Raw genomic sequence first — 14,980 nt, 5'->3', positions numbered from 1 at the left:
TTTTCTTTAATCACAACAATAAACAAAGTGAATTATTATTAAGTAACTTCAACTCTTTGGTTTAAGTGGATGGTTTTCTTGATTATCTCATTTATTTGATAAAAAACATAATTAAACAATAAATTACATTTTAAAATAACTTTCAGCTTTTCAGTCTTCAGTGTCACATTATCCTTCAGAAATTATTTTAATTTGATAAATTGGTGTTAGTCAAGTTTCTTATTATCAATGTTGAAAACAGTTGTGTGGCTTAAAGGGGTCATATGATGCTATTTTAAAGATCATTATTTTGTGTATTTGGTGTAACAGAATATGTTGACATGCTATATACATTATTTTTCAAATACTGTACATTATTGTAGATCCTCTATGCCCCGCCTCTCTCAAACGTGTCGTTTTCAACAGAGCCCCCTCCTTTGACAAGCACAGTCTGCTCTGATTGGCCAGCTGACCCAGTGCATTGTGATTGGCCGAACACCACAAGCACGCGTCGGAAATGTAACGTCCCTTACCATAATCGTGTTTTATAAAGAATATCTCTTTGGATTTGAGACTTTAGTCTTTGCATCTTTACAGATCTTCTTTATGCACCAAGAGCTTGTCACACTTCAAAGAGAAAGGAAAAATTGAAATCGCATCATATGACCCCTTTGTTTTTTTGTGGAAACCATGATACATAATTTTTTGATGAACAGAAAGGTTAAAGTACACCATTAATTTGAAAAACTATTTTTGCAACAATGTAAATGTCATGGTGTGCCTACTGTGAGGAGCGAGGAGAATGCAGGAGAAACATGATCAACAGTCTTTAATGACATCAAGGGAAACACACGTAGGACACGGGATCAACGTTCAAAACAGCACGCAGGACTCAGGAAACACAGGGCTTAAATACACATGGAACCTAATGAGGGGACACCTGGAAACAATGAACATGATGACATGAGGGAAAACACAGCTGGAAACAAATGAACACAATCAGGGCAGGAACAGGAAGACCAAATAAGGGCATAAACATAACATGGAGCACATGGGGAACAAAACACAAGACACAGGACTGACAGTAAAAGTGTTAACTGTCACTTTTGATCAAGTTAATGTGCCCTTGCTTAATAAAAGCATTAGTTTCTTTCAAAAAAAAAAAAAAAAAAATAAAAAAAAAAAATTCTTACTGACCCCAAACTTTTAAACAGTAGTGCACTGTATGACAAACTTTAATTCCAAATGCCCAGTAAGTACAGTCAAACCAAAAGTTATTCAGACACCAGATATAATTTTTGATATTTTTTTACTAGTGGGTGCAGGACACTATGGTTCATTTATGTATTTTGATCAAGTTAATGTGCCCTTGCTTAATAAAAGCATTAGTTTCTTTCAAATAAAAAAAAAAAAAAAAAATAAAAAAAAAAAATTCTTACTGACCCCAAACTTTTAAACAGTAGTGCACTGTATGACAAACTTTAATTCCAAATGCCCAGTAAGTACAGTCAAACCAAAAGTTATTCAGACACCAGATATAATTTTTGATATTTTCTTACTAGTGGGTGCAGGACACTATAGTTCATTTATGTAAGTGAGGATAGCAAAATAAAGTAAACAGTGACATATTATACCCAAAAATTCTTCATACAGTGGACTACCAGTAAAATTGATAAAAATTTGAGACCAAAATTTATCCAGACACTTTGACCTGACCATGTTTTGCATAAGTGTTATCTGACATTATCAAGGTGAATTTGTTCCGACACAGTTTAACTCTGAGTTCTTGTCATATTGTATTACCATTTTCTAAACTATAGCGAATAAATTGTGATAATGTGTGAAATGTTGAAGGTGTCTGAAATTTTTTTGGTTTGACTGTATATATACAGTGTCAGCTTAATACAACCGTGTATTAAGATGACATTTGCTAATCCAGCCATAGTCCCGAATGACATTTGAAATCTAATTTATTCATTTTATCATTTGTTCAAGAAAACGAAAAAACAAGATATATGTATTTTTTTGGTTCACGGATAGAAAACCGATAAATGACTTCAAAATTTGTTTTCCACATGTGGGCAGTCATGAGACGTCCCTTTCCGCCAATTGGTCAACCAAATCCGAACCTGTGATGTCATCAGTTGTTCCTCAGTTCTGTTCAACAAAATGATAGTCCTCTGCTGCTATAGCAGTACCGATTCTTAAACTGTACAGGGCAGGTCCAAGATTGGGCTTTCTTCTGTACAACCTTATGTGTTAGGTTGAACAATGATCTGTTCTTCACATCCGATCTGCGCTGTCTAGTGGATATCACAGCTTCACCACACAGATTTTACTCCTCACAGCTAAATAAAACAGGCTGGGTGCAGATTAATATTTCTGAAATAAATACTTCTGTGAAATGTGTTGGGTTGTACAGAAGAAAGCCCAAATCTAGGACCTGCCCTGTACAGTTTAAGAATCGGTACTGCTATAGCAGCAGAGGACTATTATTTTGTTTGTTTCTTTTTTTTTTTTTAAATAATGCTTTATTTGAACATTCAGTTTATACTATGGTACAACAAGATGACTGTTGTTTTGTTCAACAGAACTGAGGAACAACTAATGATGTCACAGGTTCAGATTTGGTTGACCAATCAGTGGAAAGGGCCGTCTCATGACCGCTGAAATGTGGAAAACGTATTTCGAAGTCGTTTATCCATTTTCTACCCATGAACCAAAAAAAAAAAAAACGAACTAAAAATCGAGCCGAAATCTTGTTTATTAGTTGTTGTTTTTAAAAAAACATAAAATGAATAAAGTTTCAGCTTATTTCATTTCAAATTGAAAAATAAACTATCAAAAAGTACAAGGACCCCAATGGCTGCCACTGATTTGCATAAAGTTTTCGTCCCTCCCACCTCTCCTTCTGCGCCAGTGGACATGTACAGTACAGTTAGTAAATGCAGTCAATCCCAATCAGCGTGCGACTGTAAATGCAGCCCAGCATATTCATTCAAAATGTACTGCATAACAGAAGTGGCCCTGTAAATATTCCATTTATATTCACCAGATAACACTAATCTATCCATTCAGTACCGACTTGGAGTGTGCTTCCCAGAAAGCCGTTTTCTTTATGCACGTGTTGCCATTACTTTGATAGCAGCTTTACAAAATTTTCAATTAACCACATGGCTATAAATACGTACTTCAAAAGTCAAGTTCAGCCGACCAAACTCATTCCAATAATGAAAGCAAATATCTTTCCAGTTAAATTAAATAAATCTAGAGGAAAGCTCAATTAAAGGAGCTCATCTGAAGAGCACAATAGGAGTACAGGCAGTGTGAGATGAGGACACTGTATGCAAAAAGAAAATGTAAGACAAAGGCCTCTTTAGCCACAATTAGAATACGGACTTCTTGGAGAATTAGTGGAGGAGAATCTTTTAACAGACTACATTCTCCCGTTGACAGTTATATTAGTGCTGTAACAAAGACAGTCTTGGGAGCCCTATTTTCAGTCCGTTAATTGAATTGTATGGGAATTGTTGTGCTGAAACGATCTTGAAATAGGCGGATGGCGGTCTTAGACAGTAACCAACATGTGAGTTGACACTGCGGGTTACACAACAAAAGAAAAGGAAAAACACCTTCTCGCTCACAACAGGCATCCAATCATACACAAGTCTGCATGCTTGCATTCCCCCGTCTGCGCAAACACTGACACACACCATTAGTTCAAACAATCTCCCGTTCTTTGTCTTCACCTCTGAGCTGTCTCAAAGAACCGCAGATTTCACTCCTCGTCGAGAACCTCGTACAATCCCCAAAATCCTGCTGCTATTGAGCAGAGCTTCGGTCCAATCCCACCAGCTCAGAAGTGCATTACAGCACAGCTGGATGGAGAACAGGGAACACCGAGTGCTTTAACAGGACGTGCAGTTGACAAGGTCTGAGCTGTGAGCCTGTCGAAACGTCTACAAAGGGAAAAGAGACAGGGAATGATGAAGAGGATAAGTCTGAGGCTTAATGCTAATGAAGGATTAAATCCAGCCATTGACTGGTGTCAAAATAATTAGGAAAAAGTCAAAAAGAACAGTGGAAGTCCAGCAGTAATCTGATCTCTTTAATCAGGCTGTGTCAGTCATACGAATAATATTTTTGTCTTGAATAAAGCCTGTTAATTTATATTTTATCCAATGCCACAAAAGTTACCTAAAAAAATATTTTTTGCAGTTTGGAGTAACAGTGGTCTCTATGATCAACTTAAGTTCACAATACTTTTGTTATCATATTTTCTTTACTTAACTGACAGTTAATAGTTAAAAACAAAACTGTGTTTGGTCCAAATTCTGAAAGTAATTCTTCCAGCAATTCTAACTACTAAAGTAGTAACTACTTTGGTTTGAGTGAATGTTGCCATTTTCACGGTGATCTCTTTTATGAAATACTATTGTGTCAAATATAAGAATTTGAGTTATGGGAGTTGCCATGTTTGATATTTTCTTTGGGATTTTTGCTGTCTTTATGGTTAAATGAAAGAATAGAAAAGGGGCTTAATTTTATTTTTTTATTTGTTAATGCCGAGTCAGACTGTTTTATTAAAAGGACCATTTAAAAATCACACCTGATATATCTGATATGGTATCTGATATGGATATGAAGAAATCTGCTCAATATTATCTGCCACTTTGGAGGCATGTCTGTAAAAGATAATGTAGTCATGATTGCTTTTAGTAATAAAATTATCATATACCTTGCTAAATTTTGGGGTTAGTAAGATTTTTTTTTTAATGTTTTTGAAAGAAACCTCTTATGCTCACCAAGGCTGCACTTATTTGGCCAGAAATACGGTATAAACAGTAATGTTGTGAAATATTAGAATAAAGGATAACTGTTTACTATTGTACTATATTTTAAAATGTACAATTTGTACATAAATTGTACATAGGCAAGATGAAAAGAAAATACTTGTAATCCTGCTGTTTAAAACATTAAAACATTTAAACCATTGTTTAAAAAAAAATCATACCGCGTACGTAATTCAAACCATTTTACAGTTTGAACCGCAGCACTAGTCTGAAAGTAAGAGTATTAGCCTATGTCAACAGAGTTATTAAAAACAAAACTGAAGGAAAATCTAGAGAAAACAAATAATGCAAAATCTGAGCAGCGCTGAAGTGAATCGATGGGTACTGAATTTAATTGACTTTGAAGGTTTGACAGAGTCCTGCATCCTTATCCTGAGAACAAACACCAACTGGGTGTGACAGGAGAGGAGAGTTGTGAACAGTGTGTGCTTTGCTTATTCTGTTCTCAAGCTTGTGGGCAGATAATTATGAATGACATGCTGCTTCACTCAGCACACGCTCGTGAAATGAAACACAGAGAAGCGCACAAGCTCATGCATGGCAATTAATTTCGATGTTTGTCGGGACACACAGGCGTGGGAGAGGAATAGTACCTATGCATCATTCCCTCAGAGACCCGGAACCGGCACTGGCTTCGTCAAGAGATCATCAAGAGTTGGTGCTGTATATGTGAGTGAATGTTGTATGGTGACCTCTGATGCACAACAAAACAAAATATTAAAGCAAACAAAAACAATTATGCTGCAACACACCTGAAATAGTAGGGATTAACAGAAAACTTTTTTAAAAGCCTGCTATTATGTGTCCCTGTGCTCTGGACAATGCATGACAGCATGACAATGCATGAAGTACAGGATGATGCATGTTTTCCCAGTATGCATTGCAGCTGCTGGTTTTATAATTAGTGGTGCTTGCTAAGGCAGTTATCACTATTATTACTGCTTACCCCTGCGGGCTGACCTAGAACACACTAGAAACAGCATAAATTAGTTAAAAACCTCCAAGAACACCTTAGCAACTATGCCCTGGCTAGCACCCAGAACACTAGCATCTCCAAATATTTGTTTGGGCAAGCACACACAAAATATTGTCTTATTATGACACTGTTTAAAATGTGTTTATATTTTATATATTATCTTTGTACTAAAATGTTTAATTGCATGGTGTTTTTATACCCCGGGCAATAGCAATTTATTGAGTGTTTCATACAGGTTAAACAAGTTTTGCAGACGTACGGAAGACTCACAAGATTCTTATATTAAACATAGCTCAAATGTAATTTTTATTGAATTGAACGTTCTAAATATCACAGTTTTGCAGTAAAGGTGGTAGATTTCCATCACATGAACAAATCAAACATTTTTTTTCAAAACGCTCCAAATAATGAAGACAAAAACGTATCAACATAATTTGTATTAAAAATAACACACACACACACACACACACACACACATGTCTGGTGCACTATCCTTGTAGGGACTCCCCATAGGCGTAATGGTTTTTATACTGTACAAACTGTATTCTCTATCGCCCTATACCAACCCTATACCTAAACCTACCCCTCACAGAAAACTTTGTATTTTTACAATCTCAAAAAAACTTGTTCTGTATGACTTTGTGCCCATGGGGACCTCAATTTAGGTTCCCACTGTGACACAAGTCCCCATGAGTTGGTGTGTAATCAGGTTTAAGTCCCCACCAGCGTAGCCCCCCCCCCACACACACACACACACACACAGAGAGAGATTAAAGCTTACATGAAAAGTCTCTTCACCCCATTACGTGTTCCAGAGTGCTTCTCTTGTGATTTGATTCAGATTCGCGATTCACAAAACGAATTGTTCAGACCGCTTTGCGGACCCGTGTGACAGGTAAATAGAAAAGAATCGACTCAAATGATTCATTCAAACCATTCGTTTGCGAATGTTATTCAGTCGCAAAAGTAACGAAACGTCTGGAGAAATAAGTTGGCATATTAAATCGAGTAAAAGTCAACAGAAACATTTGTACTCGAGTCAAGTTGAACTGTATTTTCTTTGGTCAAAGCTAATGACTTGAATAAGTAAACATCTTTTGTAGGCCCTTTTATACCGCCCGAGGTAAAGGAAGTCTCACTTCTTGCACTCTTGATCTCTGCTTGTGATGCTGTATTACACGGCTCGGTACCCGCTACACCCTCTATAGCCAATCTGCGCCGCCGAAGCGGGTGCCCACCTCTCACCTTCATCATCACCATCATCATCCTCATCCTCACAGTCAGAGCCACACACCAGCCGAACAAGACACTCTCAGACAGACCTCATATAGAAAGAGAGAGAGAGAGAGAGATACTAAAGCCAGCGCTCCAGGCTATTTTCCCCTCAGAAAGGATAGATCAACATGATCAACTAGTGGATCCGGACAGCTTTTTCAGGTCCATGCTTGGATGTTTATATCTTTTCATCTCAGCTTTGAGTTTCATCACTGCAACCGCACACTTCCACTTGTCAAGACAGTCCAACCGCACCGCTATCAGAGCACATACATACATGGGGATCATCGCAGCATTGCCCGGAAGATGTGTATCGCTGCTTCGCGGCTGAGATCTGTGTCGCCTGCGCTTGTCGTGGGATCGGATCCCTCGGTTCATGTCCCCGTGTCATTCCCGGTGAAATGAGATGGCTCTTTTCGCTGTGCTGCGACAGACACGCAGACCGCGGCATGAGAATCGGACACATGTAGTTTTAATTACAACCTATTGCTTTTTTTGTATATTACCAGTGAAAGAACTTTGCGCATTCCCATCATCGCTGAGCGACTGTCAAACACCCACCGGGTGGAACTGCTCCGGTAAGAGACCTGAACACTCTCCTCTCTTTAACTCTCTCCAACGCCCGTGCACCTTTGCGCGTCTTAGTATTTTAGCAAGTTTGTCTGTTTTAATCGAGTTGCTAATTATTAATTGAACTGGGGTTTTTAATCAGAGTAACTTAACGCACTTATTAGACGTTTAGTCCATCTAGAGCAACCTGGGGTTAGTGTCTTGGTCAAGATCATCCCTTACGAAAATTAACCATGGTTTTATGGTAGTAAGAGTGTAGTAAGCATAGTTTTGTGTACTGACGATTCATCAGTAGTATCACTGACTGCAACATTGTAGTAGCAGGCTATAGCCTACATAGAGGGTGTCTCATATTTTTGTAGAATTTAAAGACGTTAGAATAAATATTCTGGAAAAAACATAAGTAAGCCTATGGGATCTGTGTGATTTGAACCTGTTCTAAAAATCTTACATTTTTAAAATTACAACATAGTACATCTGACAGGCAGAACACTTATGAAACTTGTACTGATGTGCACTCTGTCAAGAAAAAAATATATCTTTAGGTGATGTAAGATGGAATGTACATCTTTGTACCTGTTTTAACCCTTAAACGGTTTAGGCTGCACTGCATTAATAGTCTACTTTTAGAGTGCATATTAATACTGCTAATATTAATTCTCTATAAGTAGAAACTGTAAGGCACAAAGGGTGCTGCCCTTGCTGCACAATTTTTAGTCTGGATTGGTCATCCTAAGAGGTAGCTTAGATTTTCAGTACACATGGATGTTTTGAGTTAATTATTTGCACATTTTTGAATTTCTAACCCCTAGGTTTTACCAGTAGGCATTTGTGCATGTGAAATCGGTGAGGGCAATCATCTGGCCCCAAACAAGTACATCTGGTGCTGCTTTACACTATATCAGTGGAGTAAATGTGGCACTGAAAGGGAGCGCTTGTCAGAGATACTTTGGGAACAAAGGGCCCCGCCGTGCAATTATGTTTCTCTTTAAATAGCTGTAGGGGGGCAACAGTCTACAAGAAATCTATCTGTTGCACAAACCTACAGTGGCCAATGTGAGATGATTCAGTGCTTGATCTCCTTGGTAAAACAGTGTACTCTCTATCTAGATGTGTCAGTAAGAAATATAATTAAAGAAAAGGAATTAGAGGACAGCAGACCTGTAAATTTGCTGTTGACATGTTCTTCTCTCCCTCGCTCTCATTCTGTGTGTGTCGGGCTGGGCTCCGTCGTATCGATTCCTTCCCATCGCGTAACCCCACCACAGTGCTGTCACACGTGTAGAAAGCAGAGCTTGATAAAATAAGCTGTCAGACAGACAAGGTGCCAGATGGCTGGCTTGACTATATTCCAATACAGATCTATCAGAGTCCATTACATTACAGATCTTTTTGTTGTAAGCTTCTTTTCTCTTTGGCAGACTTACACAGTCATGCAGAATAGTTTAGGCTGGTCACACCACTGGTGAACTATTCAGAGCCTCGAAGAGCGAATAAAGCGATTGTTTGAACGTGTGAAAAGCTTTCTTGGCTCTTGCACAGTGATGCACTGCTAATCATTTCTCTTAAACCATATTTTTACTTGTCTTTCAGTAAAAAGCCTATTACTTATGTAAAATAAGAAAAAAAATGGTTGAGAAAGATGTTAAGATAGTAGGATTGGCATAGCACAAATCTAGTGAGGTTTATACTAAAACAAGACAAAATTATTTGCCAAAGGGGAAATAAAAATAAAAATTAATTCAAGATACAGCAGAGTATGAAAGTCTACTTCGAAAATATGGGATTGAAAATCAAATGATCTTTTGGGATCATTCTCAAATCATTCTGTAAAAGATGATCGCGAGGTTTTCATGAACTTGTGGAGTTTACAGGGGACAAACCAAATTCTAACACATTTTAAAATTAATATTTATGTTTTCACGGAAACTTAAATTGCTATGTATAAATATATATGATAATTAATTTTAAAATTATTTGAAATTAATTTAGAAAGTATAGGCATTTTAACTAGTGGCCTTTGGACCACATTTAAAACAAGCCACATTGTTTTTTGTTATTTTACAACATTTTTTCCTCTGATGTAAATGTATCTTGCTTTCAAGATGTTTACTAGAAAACAACACAAAAATATTGAAAAAGAAGATGATGTTTTGCAGGCCTGTATTACTTCAGTGCATGGGAGAGCACCTGACTTTTTGGGCCTTTCATCTGCAAATTTCTCTCTCCTTCAGACTGTGAAAGACCACCGGGATTAGTCTAATCCTGCACCTCAGAGCTTTATTTCTCATTCCTTAGACACTCTGTACGCTAGAGCCTATTTTGATGGTTGAGTATGTGTGTGTGTGTGTGTGTGTGTGTGTGTGTGAGAGAGAGAGCGAGAGAGGGAGAAACAGAAAGACTATGAGAGGGGAAGGTCTTCTGGGAGAGCTTGTCTGAGCTCCTGGGCTAATGAGGAAGTTGTGGTGCCCTATTTTGGGTTTCTTGGGGTTTTCCATTCGGCTCTCTCTGTTTTATCCCACCTTTAATGCCATTATTGAGATTTAATCCTGTAGAGCACAGGAAGGATGCCACTATTCAGTCAAGAAAAATGAGGAGGAAGAAAGTTCTCTCCTCTATTTATCTCGGTTCTGCCATCATTAGTTGGCTCAGAGGAGGCATGACTAATGTATGCCACCAGGAAGATGTTGCTGGGCTAATTGAATGGCTAACGCAAGAGTGTTTGTGATAAAATAATAATGCAGCTTGACTTGTTCAGGGAGAAGGAGCGAGTTGGTATTGAATGGTCGAGTGTGAGTTGTGTACCTGGAGGTGAGCAGGAGAAATAACGGACAGTAATCGGAGACGTCCCCCCAGAGTGCACACTCATAAAGCTGAGCGGTTAGGAAGAGCACCATGTTTAAATATGCATGATGGCAGTTGTTTCTTTTTTTTTCATTCTGAACATTGTTATTTCCTCTGTTCTACAATTCCTAAACATTGAAACCAGGCAGCAGTAACATGCTCACACACCTCAACAACATACAAACATAGAAACCTAGACATTACCAGGGAATCGAAATCTAAACCTGTAAAGAAACAAAGATTTTGGTCTCGTTATGATGTAAAATGAATGAGAAATATTTCAGATTCTGCACCATTTCTGGTTTACTAATCAAAAAAGCAAAATTTTGATACTAACCATGAGCAATCTTCTGTAAAAGTAGTTGTTTCGATGACAAAAATCTACCAAAGCCTTCATATTTATTGCACCAGTTTGCTTGATGACTCTCCTTTTGACCTGAATGTTTTTGAGCTCAAAGTCACAGTTTTATGTTCTTCAAATTATTACACAATTTTTTTTGATGCATTTGCACCAAACGGTAGGCAATTCTGCGGTATATCTTAGGATTGCAAAAGATTTAGAACACAGCCCGCAAATTTGGATGGGGCTGGAGTGGCCAGCTGCACAGAAACAAACATCGAATTCAGTGTTTGATCAATGATCCCTGCGCACAACAAGCAATGAACAAACACTGTTAGCCAGATGCATTGGTGCATTTCAAAGCTCGGCCAGCCTTTCGCAAGGACAAGTTTTGACGTTTTTCAACCAGCTTTGTATTGTTACAATGTCAAGAGTAAATGTAGATGAGCAATGTACTCTTTCTTCAAGTGACCTGCACCCAGATCTTCTAGTTCATTTGTCAGCTATAGTTAAAATGCAAAAAGCGTTATCCATCAGACTATTGAGAGCTCTAGAGTTTTTGTTAAAACTACATATCGTACTTTCGCATTTTTGTATTCCTGCACACAAACAGTCGGATCGGTCCCAGAATATTATAGGTGTTGAAGTTTTACTAAATCCCATCTTGTTGGTGGTGAATTAATCCTTTAAACGTACTTAATGTACATCATTAGAATAGAACGTACATTTGGTTGACGGAAATAATAGTAATTTATAAACAGAGCTGAAACAATCTAGTGACTGTTATTGTGGTGTATTTAAAGCATACAGTAACCTCATTTCAAAGTGAATATGCACACCCATTCACAAACTTAGGCCGGATCTTCGGAGGAGAAGATTCATAGCTTCACTGAGAGTATTTTTGTGATTTAGGTGTAAAACTTGTCTATGCATCTTGATGAGATTTGATGCATGGCATAGCTTTAAAACGTAGTAAACTGTCAAATTACTTACCTTGTATAGCGTTATTCTCAGTGGCTCACACTTTGCATATTAAAAAGGCTGTTTGGCGTAAGGTACTAGCAAAACTGTTTGAACGCAAATAAACAAACCGTGAGCAGATTTTGTGGTGAAAGAAAGGTTTCTTTTAAGGTTTATTGCAGTCATGTCTCAATGAGTATATTTACATGTTAACAAAATGCTGATAATTGTGAAAATCAGCTTGACTTTGTGAGGTTACATTGAAAGTATAAAGTTTAAGTATACATAACACAATGCTTAATCAATATTACATTTTAAAAATATGAATTATTCCCTTGGTCTGACTAAAATTATTCTTTTAATTAACATGTAAATACACATACTGACATGCAGGCCCAAAATCTGCAGACTTCTGCACTGATTTGGATTGAAAAACTTTGGAATGGTAATTACATTGTAAAATCTGACAGTACAATAAAGTGTTACCAAGCTCTTATTGGTAACTGTTAGCATGGTAAAATTAGCAAAATACCTACTAAACACACATTTGAAGGCTAGGGATGTGTAGAACTTTGAGAATGACGGACATGCCAATTTTGCAGAGCTTTCTGCAGCATTCTTTGGGCACAAATTCAAAGTGGGACTGATAATATCAAGTAGGTCAGGTCTGGATTTGGACAAGATTTGTTTCATAATAAAAACAGAGGTTTTCTAAAGCAGAAGTGAGTGAAACCAGATGAATAAAAGAGGAAATACCTTCCAGTTGAAAAACTCATGACGTCTTTAAGGTCAACCTCTCAGGCAAAGTTTTCCCTCAATTTTCAATGTTGTAAAAAGGTTGCTCTGCTTTGGAATGTGTGGAATTGATGTGGGCTTCTTCATTTGTTAAATTAACACTTGTAATAGAATTTTCTGCATTATGGGAAAGAAGTTATGCCCTTGAAAGGTTTCAGATATTAATGTGTGTATTTTTGTCAGCGCATGATCTCTGCTATCCGAACTTGCAGTGCGATGTGATTCTCCAGATAAAATCTTGAGCGAATGTGATTTGTCTGGCTAGACGAGACAGACAGGAAACACTGTTCATTCGATCGGTACTTATGGGCAGCTGTCACATGCAGCCATATGGTGGTGAAACGGAGCTCGACTCCCAGGGGGCTTTGGGTCGATCCGCCACAGGTGTCCCAGAAGGTGCGAAGTTCAGTCCTTATTAACCTTGTGCACACAAACACAGTATTCCAAGGGTACCTCCAAAAAAGTCACAGACAGAGCTACGTCCTTCATTTAACATGGGTTCTGTTCCTGCTTGTCTATTTTGGAAAATGAAAGCCAAAGAGCTCAATGGTAGATTAATGATGAGAGTATAAATACTACACTAATGGCCGGGCTATTCTTACTGGACCATCTGTTACGAGAGACAGGGTAGTGCTTACTTACATGCATTTGTTACCAACATGGCTAGCATCAACAACCATCAGTGACTGAAGCCACAGCTCAAAAATCACTTCTGAAATGCTGAAACGTTACTGTATGGGAAAATCTACTTACTACAGTTACAGTTTGTACCAATTTGTGGCCATTGTTCTTTGTTGGTCATTGGGTATTGCTCACACGAAAGCCTGTGGATTCACCAAAATGGGAACATGGTTTGTGTAACATTAGCAACACATTAGTAGCTGTTTGATAGTGTAGTCAAGCCAAAGGCTAATGATATCAATTATATGTCAGATGTTGTGAGTGATACATAAAATGCATTGATGTTCTGAAACATCGTCTTGATTCGTTCGGACAACCCAACAGCTAATTGATTTTGAAAATATGTAGTTCTGTACATCTCTGCTGTTACCAGACACCACCAGTGTCATGAACAATTAGTCCGTCTGTTGAATTGAGTCTGCTTAGGACCTCAGGGGGTAGCCATCTATAATGTCTGATCAAACAGAAGTGTATAATGCATATAAAAACATATTATTGATTGTACAGGCTAAGCTAGCAAGCTAATAGGCTAGTTAGCTAGCAAAACATAAGCTAAATGAGAAATCACAGAGACTGAGAAATGCTTAATTTTATAAACTTTAGCTTCAGTTATATTATACAGTATGTAACATAATTTGAAAGACATTAATGATTATAATAAAATAGTTCAGACAACGCCCTAAAGCAATTTGTTGGATTTCTAATCAGGGCCTGAATAAAAATTCTTTCAGCCAATGAAATTGCTTTGAGGTCCTTTGGGACTTGATTCATTGGGTAGACCGAATTGTTCATGACACCGATCCTTGATTAGCATGCAAATTTGAGAAATAATAAAAACATTTTTAAAAAGAAGTAAGGTTTTCTGTTTTCATAGCTACCCAGAAGTTGCCTGTTCAAATATCTGCCTGAAGTTATCTTAAAATAAAAGATGTGTAGGATTTCACTTTTATTTTCTATGTAGAAAATAAATCATTTTAATGCTTTCATTACCCGACATCTATAAAAGATTGCACATTACACAGCATAATATAATGTCTCTGTTCATACAACAGTGGGCTGGTAGCAGTAACTCACATTAGTATGAGCTTTAGGTAATACTAATGCAGATGCTCAGTAGCTTTGCACCCTGTGGGTTAACGATACTCATTCATTTGCATATTCATTTATTCATTTAGCAGATGTTTTAGTTCAAAGAAACTTTGCCCCAAGTTCATTAACACAACATATGCAAGCACAGATTTCTTGTGATGTGTTGTTTGTCAGCAAATGTTCGGATATCTCTGGTGTCATCTTTGGGGTACTTTCAGGTCTGTTGTCGTCACTATTTCCTATGCCACTTCCTGTGTGATGTTAAGTGTTGGCTAACCTAACCAAACAAAGTCGCTTGCTAAGCTACCAAAACTAATTGTTTCTTTTAAGAAAAAGGAGCTAAGCTAAGAAGAATGCTTTGCAGAAAGTTGCACCGTTGAACTGTAGCACCACGGCAAAAGAAAACATTTTAGTTGTGGGCTTGCAGGCTGAATTGAGACAAAAAGACAACCAGGCCACATTGTAGCCTGTTTCGCCAATTAAAGTTAGATCTTTTTAATGAGCCAATCAAAATTACTCACAAATGAGTCACACACAAACTCTGAAAGGTCTCACTTACACACTGAAATAGTCAGAGTGGTTATCAAATTAACATCTGACTCACTCGCTGAACTGCAA

General features: G+C 37.6%; 1 protein-coding gene across 1 annotated transcript in view; it reads left to right on the top strand.

Moving 5' to 3' along the window:
- The first annotated feature begins 7,232 nt into the window (after positions 1 to 7,232).
- LOC107659984 (tomoregulin-2-like) overlaps positions 7,233 to 14,980 on the top strand; it is a 59,730-nt gene continuing 51,982 nt past the window's right edge. Inside the window, exon 1 of the mRNA XM_016449121.1 lies at positions 7,233 to 7,661. Coding sequence (XP_016304607.1) covers positions 7,490 to 7,661 — 172 coding nt within the window. The 5' untranslated portion in view covers positions 7,233 to 7,489. The remainder of the gene's footprint in view (positions 7,662 to 14,980) is intronic.

This window comes from Sinocyclocheilus anshuiensis, unplaced genomic scaffold (assembly GCF_001515605.1).
Source record: "Sinocyclocheilus anshuiensis isolate Anshui unplaced genomic scaffold, SAMN03320099.WGS_v1.1 scaffold55, whole genome shotgun sequence".
NCBI lineage: Eukaryota > Metazoa > Chordata > Actinopteri > Cypriniformes > Cyprinidae > Sinocyclocheilus > Sinocyclocheilus anshuiensis.
Note: the sequence above shows the minus strand (reverse complement) of the source record. Positions and strands in the feature narration are given on the sequence as shown.